The sequence below is a fragment of the Sceloporus undulatus genome, chromosome 2, assembly GCF_019175285.1.
Source record: "Sceloporus undulatus isolate JIND9_A2432 ecotype Alabama chromosome 2, SceUnd_v1.1, whole genome shotgun sequence".
NCBI lineage: Eukaryota > Metazoa > Chordata > Lepidosauria > Squamata > Phrynosomatidae > Sceloporus > Sceloporus undulatus.
This window is the reverse complement of record NC_056523.1, coordinates 81,582,393-81,591,387: the sequence shown is the minus strand read 5'-3', so window position 1 is coordinate 81,591,387 and position 8,995 is coordinate 81,582,393. Positions and strand designations below refer to the sequence as shown.

At 42.9% G+C, this 8,995-nt stretch overlaps 1 protein-coding gene across 5 annotated transcripts in view; it reads right to left on the bottom strand.

The window, feature by feature from the left end:
- Window positions 1-8,995, bottom strand: part of HK3 (hexokinase 3) — a 78,392-nt gene that overhangs the window by 11,452 nt on the left and 57,945 nt on the right. For 4 of the 5 annotated variants that reach the window (XM_042455213.1, XM_042455211.1, XM_042455209.1 and 1 more), the window contains 4 exons: window positions 4,935-5,054; window positions 2,352-2,450; window positions 2,142-2,241; window positions 1,459-1,642 (listed from right to left, as the gene is read on the bottom strand). In XM_042455213.1, the coding sequence (XP_042311147.1) occupies window positions 1,459-1,642; window positions 2,142-2,241; window positions 2,352-2,450; window positions 4,935-5,054 (503 nt within the window). Of the gene's footprint in view, window positions 1-1,458; window positions 1,643-2,141; window positions 2,242-2,351; window positions 2,451-4,934; window positions 5,055-7,891; window positions 7,994-8,995 lie in introns of those variants that run through there. The other variant, XM_042455214.1, reaches the window with a different exon arrangement.

The following is an 8,995-nucleotide window of genomic DNA, read 5'->3' as shown; positions in this document are numbered from 1 at the left end:
CTCTCTCTCTCTCTCTGCCATCTATCCATCTATCTATGCGCTTACCCTCCCCCCCCTCTCTCTCTCTGTCAGAGAGAGAGGATCCATAAACTTTCCTGGTTCCAGCAAGGGTGAGCCTCCCAGATGACCTCCTTTTCCAGGACATGTCCTCCATTTCTCCCTCCTGTCCAGGAGGACTTTCAAAATGCTCTCTCTCTTCCTTTGCAAGCTCCAAAACCAGACACATACACACAAGAGAGAGAGAGAGAGAGAGAGGAGGAGGAGGAGGATGGGGCCAGAAGCCTGCCTAATTCCATGTCCTCCTTTTCCAGGGCATGTCCTTCATTACTCCCAAAGGCTTTCTCTCAGCCTCCTTCCAGGAGAAAGCAGCAAAGAGGAGGAAAGCCAGGGAAGTGTGTGTGTGTGTCCCCTTAAATTCTCCCTCTTTGACCAAAAAAGGCACCCTGGGAAACGAAGTCATCAGAGGCTTGCATTCCACATGGCTGGCATTACGTGAAAGGAGTCAGTTCGCAAGCAAAAGGGACTCTTAACTCTTACTTTCTCCTCATTGACCTCCCTTTCACCCCAGATTCACTGCTACTGGCTGCTGCCTCCTGTGGAAAACAGCTGCGTATTTGCCCTTGAACCCTGGATGACCCTGCATTGCCCCCACTTTAACCATTCAATTTTTCCCTGTGTGATAACGTCCGCTGGCTTTGGTCTTAATCAAAGGTAAGACGGCAAGAAGGAAAAAGTCTTAACCAGGTTCAGATGGTGAGACCAGTCAGGATCCATGGGAATCCCGGCATGTTGTATACAAGCAGAATATTATTGAACATTGTCAAATCTGTGCACTTGCAGTGGGATTAGCTAAACAAAGCAGGTAGCATTGCTCCATGGTTTGGTTAGTGTGCCATTCAAATGCAGCTACTGCTTCCTCTCTGGTCTGTATCTGTCTCAAGTTAAGCTCCATGATGGTTGTTAGCCACAACTGCTGCAAACAGGAACAACTGAGCATGAGTACCAGCAATATCATGGAACTGGTTTAGCAGGGATCCCACAGATCCCTGACTTATTCTGTCACCTGAATTGACTCTTTTTCCTTGACTCCAAATATCTTCCCCCACCTCCTCCTCCTCCTCCTCCTAGCTCTCCAACTCTCCCTCCTTTGGATTTTTTTCAAGAAGATTTTATTAGGTTCTGCAGAACACACAGAATGATGCTAACAAAATATTTGCAAGCAAAGACTTTACATTCCTTAATATAGAAAATGCACTGCTGGGTACCATAGGTGTGCATAACCCTGACTATGCTCCTGGATCCCATTTATTAAGTTGGGCAATTATTGATTACTTTTCTTCTCCCATTATAGCATTTCGTTACTAGAAGCAGACTCTGTTGTGGGTCAAAGTGTAGCGACATCAAACATGACACGGCTTCACTGAAAATGCCTCCTTCGCTTCCTTCATTGTGACCCACCTGCATTTGCCTTGATCCATGGACTGTTTATCCATTAGTAGGTCAAACTCTGTCAGTAGGTCATTCAGCTCAGCAGCATTCCCAAAAGAGCCCCATTCTATGTTTAGACACATGCGTCCCAAATTTTCATCCATGCCAATTATGCGCTGTGTGTCTTCCATGTAGCAGCAGTTAGTGCCATGATCTATGATGCACAGAGAGACAGGAGTCAGGGAGAAAAGCCCCAAACAGAGGACTGAGCAATTTTAGTAAAAACCTCTTGCTGCATGGGGATGTGAAAACTAATGAAACATTCTGTCTCCAATAAAAGCAAGTGCTGTGCCATGTAAGATGCCACGATCCTGTCTCTGACAATGACTAAATGCCTGTCATTTTTATGACATGCAAGCTCTTGTTATCATGTATGTATAAAATAATCCACCCTATCAATTCTTTATAGAGATTGGCTCCCTACAGACACTGTCCATGGACACAGCCCTAGACTTTGCCCAGAGAACATTGGCTAGCTGACTTTTAGGAGTGTGAAGAATAAATGAATAAACAAATGGCTAAAATCCTATGTTTGGCCCAGAGGCTTCCAATCTGTCAATAATAGCCAGCTTCCTGTTACAAGGCCAAATGTAAAATAAGTGTGATCCTTGAAGTGCAACAGCATTGCTAGCATGTACCCAGCTTTTGCTTACCTATAATTAGCCCCACATCACATGGCTCTGTGTCAGAACTACAACTCAACAAAGTCCCTACAGCATTGTTCACCACAGCAAGGACCTCTATTTGGTAGTTCTGGAAGAGTCAAAAGACAGCAAAAGATCAAGGTCATTCTGTTGCTCTTTCTTCCCTCCCCACCCATCCCCACCCATTTTGACCACAGATGGCCTAGCCACTGTCTTCACCTTGCAATGTTGGTTAATGGCTATTTGGAGCATTTGTGCCACATCACGTTCTTCCATGCCTGGCCATCGGCAATCCTGGGTCCATTTGATCAGTTTGCACTGTGGAAAACAAGGCAGGGAGGATTTCAAGAATGCTGTCAGACACTTCCAGTGCCAGAGTCCCTGTCTGGGACTTTGAGACCCAGCTCTGCTTTTTGCAAGCACCCTTTCTGATGGAAGAATGTGCAGGGTAACAACAACAGCAAAACTCACAGCTAGGGACAACCAAAGGCATTTTTCCTGCTTAATAAGGATAAAATAATATTCATGACTTAATTCCTGATATAGAGGTTGGCAACCAACCTGGGCTGTTGTTCTTCATCATACAGACAGCATGGTAGCTAAGAGGGTGCAGGGCAGATTGTGTAGAATTCACAACTCTGCTAGTTTCTACATTGGAGCTCTTATCATTTGTCTGTGTGTGTTTGTGTTTATGTGCCTTCAAGTCACCTGTCAACATATCATGAAATTTCATAGGGTTTTCTTCAGAGATGGTTTTCCAGTTCCTTCCTCTGAAATACAGCCTATAGTACCTGTTGTTCATTAGTGGTCTCCCATCCAAGAACTAACCAGAACTGACACTGCTTAGCTTTACCCCTCGTTGATTTAGCTTATGTGGTAAGACACTTTGGGTCCCATATTGGGAGAAAAATGGAATATAAATAAAATAAAATATGAAATAAATAATAAAAGTATGAAGTATGGTTGTGCCAGTATTTACTCAAAATGCAATAGCTCCTCTGGGGCCCCATGCTAATGAATGCAGTGCAGTGTCCAATGTGTTTGTGACAAAAATCAAGTCCGACACACCATCAGTGAAATTGCAGGAGAAGTGGGAAGCCAGGCTGCCACTTCCCAGATACTGAGTTTTTCTCCTTTTCTATCTGGGAACTGGAAGCATAACCCCACAGCTGTGAAGTAATGCAGGTTTAAAAATAAGTTCTGTGGTTATTCACAGCTGCACAGTGCTAACTGTGCATAGTAAAAAAAAAGAATTTTAAAAAATCCAGGGATTTCCTACTCATAAATCCTATCTAAATCCATGTGGTGAATGATTGGGGGAAAGATAGGTTGGGGGTAGGGAAATCAAGCTGCCATTTCAGGTTACCTTTGGTATGATTTTTCACAGTTGCGTAGCTCTGTAAGTGGTGGAGAGAAAAAGAGCTTCAAAAGAAAGGAAGGAAGGAAGGAAGGAAGAAAGCCAACTACACCAATTTCCTGCCTTCAGAATCCAGTTCCCCACAAGGGAAGAGTTAGAGAAGGAGGAAACAAAAGATTAGGTGGGTAGAAACATGGTAGAAATAGAATCTATAGCTTTCAAGTATCTATAGATTTAAAGCCCTTCCCATCAGTAATCTATTAGTAAACTAGAGAGATTCCCATTTAGTGATGGGAAAACAAACAGAATAACAGTGGAAGGGGATGTATAAGTAGTTTGCGAGAACTGCAGAATATTGCAGGAGAAACACCACTAGGTTCATGGCGTTTGTAATGCGAATACCCTCCAACATTTCACAAGCAACATCAGAATCTGGACAAGAAGGCAAGTTTTTAATGAGGAGGAACACACAAACCAAGAGAGGCTGCGACAATTTGCTTTTGCCTGAGCCTACTGGAACAGGCAAACTCTCACCTCCTCCTCTCCTCTCCCCGCTGCTAAATTGAGTAAGAGCTACTTTTGCACTTTGAACTCAGCAGATTATCACATGAGGATCAAAAAGTGGAATAGAAGCAGGACGGTAGTGCCTACGGTGGAACCTGATCAGACAATGTAGTCATTGAGCTGTAACTGGTCTGTAGGCCACCCTTGACTGTGGTGCACCTTTTCATTGAAAGGCAAAGCCGATCAATAGCTGCCAATTATGCTGCTGCTGCATTAGCTCTCCTGTGCGATAGGTTATCAGTTGCAGTTTCAGGACTGGGCAGTCACACGGTCTCAGTCTCATGCTCTCTCCCTCTTCCACCTCCCCCCCTTGCTAGTCCTGAGCAGGCCAGTTGTCTCCTTTTTACACTTTCTTTTCTTCCCCCTCCCACTAAATCACATTGCCATAGTTGCTAAATTAAGTTAAAAATTTAAATGTAAATGTAAAAAAGGCATGCTGGATAGAACAACAGGACAGAGAGGCAGGATTAAGAAGCAGTTTGGGAAAGAAAGTGTGGGACCATCAATAGCAACAAGAGCCCAGTCCCACTTGCAATAAGCACTGCTCCCAAACCGGTATGTATGCAGCAAGAACAAGGCTCAAGCAATAATCTCCACAGTTTGCAGCAAGTGAAATACACTGAGGATGAATGGAGAAAATAGGAGGAGAAAGAAACTGGAACATTTTAAAAGCAATTGAAAAAAGTGGGATAACAGATGATTAATTGTGCCTATTCCTGACAAAGCAGGGTAGCGGTACAGTATGCATCACCTGGACCAAACGTTATAGTCCCAAGAAAAATAGTAGTGTGGCAAAATTTGGGGTAATTTGTTAATTTGACATCATTTTTCCCCTAAGCCTAAGAAATGCAAAACATCTGCTAAACCATCAAAATACTCACCTGGGTCAGTGTGGTATGGTCACAAGGGAAGGGAAAGGAAAAGCCCAGTGGGAAATATTTCTTATTGATGTTAAGTCCACTCAAAAATGTGACCAGGCATTGGGCCAAAAATTCAAAAACCTGGAAAAGCAAGAAAGGACATTGTGAGTCCAATAGGGTTGTCCACCCCTCTTACCACACAGGTTCTGGTCACTGCACAATATAACATCAAATATTCCCAAAAGTTATAGCCTACCAATATAGAACCAGAAATTTCACCAAGGCCTCATTTGCACTGCAGAGAAATAATGCATCTTGACACCAACTGACATAGCTCAATGCTATGAAATTCTGGGATTTTGTGAGGTATTTAGCCTTCTCTGTCAGAGAGCACTGGTGCCACAACAAGCCACAAATCCCAGGATCCCATTAAATGGGACTATAGCAGATAAAACAGTGTCAAACTGCATTAATTCTTCAGTACAGATGAGGTCCATGCCTAACCATCATCCTGAACTATCTTTATTAGTGTGTTGTTGCATGACTTCAAGTTGTTTTCAACTTATGCTGACCCTAAGGTGAACCTATCATGGGTTTTCTTGGCAAGTTTCTTCAGATGGGATTTGCCATTGCCATACTCTGATGCTGAGAGAGTAAGACTTGGCAAATAGCAATCTGTAAAACCCCACTTTAAATCAAATATAAATAAAATAACACTCCTTCTAATTCAGTAACAGCTAGTGATGCTAAAAGACCATTGAAAATAATACTTAAACTTGCATCAAGCAAGCCATAAAATCCATTATAGAATCTTAATGGATGTCATTCAGATTAGTTTGGGGCTGGGTCAAATTAAAGAGGATATACAATGTGAGGTATTTAACCTCCCCCCCCCCATTAGTTTTGTGAACTAAAACACAGAGACAGAGAAAGATGCCATACTGTTGCAGTGAAAGTACTGCACTTAGGCAGAAAAATGAAATGCACAGATATAGGATGGGGGACACCTGGCTAAATGAAACTACGTGTGAAAGGGATCTAGGAGTCCAAGTAGACCACAAGTTGAACATGAGTCAACAGTGTGATGCGGCAGCTAAAAAGGCCAATGCAATTTTAGGTAGCATGAATAAAAGTATAGTGTCTAGATCAAGGGAAGTAATAGCACCACTGTATTCTGCTTTGGTCAGGCCCCACCTGGAATACTGTGTCCAGTTCTGGGCATCACAATTAAAAAGGACATTGAGAAACTGGAGCGTGTCCAAAGGAAGGCGACTAAAATGGTGAAGGGCCTGGAAACCATGTCCTATGAGGAACGACTTAGAGCTGGAGATGTTTAGCCTGGAGAAGAGAAGGTTAAGAGGTGATATGATAGCCCTGTTTAAATACTTGAAGGGATGTCATACTGAGGAGGGAGCAAACTTGTTTTCTGCTGCTCCAGAGAACAGGACCTGGAACAATGGATGCAAGCTCCAGGAAAAGAGATTCCATCTCAACATTAGGAGGAACTTTCTGACAGTAAGGGCTGTACAACAGTGGAACACACTCCCTTGGAGTGTAGTGGAGTCTCCCTCCTTGGAGGTCTTTAAACAGAGGCTTGTTGGCCATCTGTCGGGGATGCTTTCATTGAGAGTTCCTGCATGGCAGGGGGTTGGACTGGATGGCCCTTGTGGTCTCTTCTACGATTCTATGAAAATAGATATGTTTCAAACTCATGGCAAGTTCAGGAAAAGGGCATGGGGATCAGCAGCTATCCTTTTACACCAGCAGCTGCTTTTCACTTTAAAATACAGTTAGCCCTCCTTACCCACTGATTGTTTATCCACAGATTCAAGCATCTGTGGTTTGAAAATATTCCAATAAAGTAAAAATTCCAAAAAACAAATCTTCATTTTGCCATTTGATATAAAGGACACAATTTTACTGTGCCATTATATTTAATGAGATTTGAGCATCCATAGATTTTGTTATCCATGGGGGATCCTGGAATCAAACCCTAGCAGATAACAAGGTCCCAATGTACAGCAAATTTTGCCCATCATTAGAGTCAAGGAAGTAGAGCAGGAAAATGTTAACAAACAACAGAGAGAATGCAGAGTAGGAGAAAGTGATCCTTAAACAATTTGTTGTGGCACCATAACTCTCTGAGAGAGAGAAGACTACATATCTAACAAAACTACAGATCTCAAAATTCCATAGCACTGAACCATGGCAGTTAAAGTGGTTCTATGATTCTAAGTGTTGTCATAGAATCATAGAGTTGGAAGAGACCACAAGGACCATCCAGTCCAATCCCCTGCAATGCAGGAACACACAATCAGAGCACCGCACAAAGATAGCTATCCAGCCACTGTTTAAAGACCTCCAAGGAAAGAGACTCTGCCACACTCCAAGGGAGTGTGTTTCACTGTTGAACAACTCTTACTGTCAGGAAGTTCCTCCTGATGTTGAGGTAGAATCTCTTTTCCTGAAGTTTGCATCCACTGTTCCGTGTTCTAGTCATCCCTTCAAATATTTGAACAGGGATATCATATTGCCCCCATAACTATCTCTTCTCCAGGCTAAACATACCCAGCTCCCTAAGTCTTTCCTCATGAGTCATGGTTTCCAGACCCTTCACCATTTTGGCGCCTTCCTCTGGACACGTTCCAATTTATCAACATCCTTTTTTAATTGTGATGCCCAGAACTGGACATAGTATTCTAGGTGAGGCCTGACCAAGGCATAATAGAGTAGCACTATTACTTCCCTTGAGCTAGACACTATACGGTACTTCCACTGATGCAGCCTATAATCATATTAGCCTTTTTAGCTGCCACATCACACTTTTGATTCCTGTTCAACCTGTGGTCTACAAGGACACCTAGATCCCTTTCACACGTAGGACTTTTTCACACAAGGGAAATTGCAAGGTTAATTCAAGGCCAATCAGGGGTCATTCATGGGGTTTCAGATTATTTTGAAAGAGATAATCAAACAACATCAAAGGTAACCAAGTGTCCATCCGAACACAATGACGAGTCATCCCAAAAATAGGTAAATTTGGTAAACGATCAAATTTATGAATCCTCTTCCACTATGAATTCGCAGTCAATTCGAAGCTGTGGTGATATGAAATGCATCTCTACTTCTGCCCTGGAATTCCCCCCTTTGGAACTAAACTACAATTCCCATGAACCTCTGCTGTGATTCTCTTTCCTGTACTCTGAGATGATGTATTGGGCAGCCGCTGAGGGCAGCGACAGCAAACCTCATTGGAACAAATTTTGCCAAGAAAACCTTGCCATAAGTGTGAGCCAACTTGAAGGGACATGATAACAACAACAACCACCTGTGTGTGTCCAATAACATTCAAACAATGATACCTTTATTTGAAGGGACATGATAATATGAAAAGCATCCCTTCCAAGCTTTGGCTCTCCCTCTATCCAATCTCTGCACTGCACCCCAGCAGAGAAGGCAGGCTCAACTGGTGCGGGGAGAGAGACAGAGGAAAATCTGTGCCGCAGAGAGGAAAGTGGCCATTTTTCAGGCATTAGAGAAGGGAGGAAAAATGAGTAAGCCTCTTCCTTATTTTGTGTTACTCGGAGGGGGGTGAGAGGTCCTTGGTCCAGAACTGTACAATCTAGATGCAATCCAATTCTTCCTGCACACATGCAAACACGCTAATTCGCAAGGGAGAAGCCGATTGATCTGATGAATTCATTTGCATTGGCACTGCTTTCTTTTTTGAATGGCTGCTGTGTTTTGTATTGCGTGTGATGAGCTTGGACGTAATTTAGTCCATTTGCGAATTGGCCCCACTTTCTTCTTCATTCAGGATGGTGATACATTCCCCCATGTGAAAAAGTCCATAGTCTCCTTAAACCAGGTGTTCCCCATCCTATATATATGCATTTAATTTTTTCCCCTCTAAGTGCAGTGCCTTACATTTCTCTGTGTTGAAATTCATTTTATTAGCTTTGGCTCAGCTTTCTAATCTATTCAGGTCATTTTGAATTTTGATCCTGGGGTATTAGCTACTCCTCCTAATTTGGTGTCATCTGCAAATTTGATAGGTATGCCCCCAATACTGTCATCCAAGT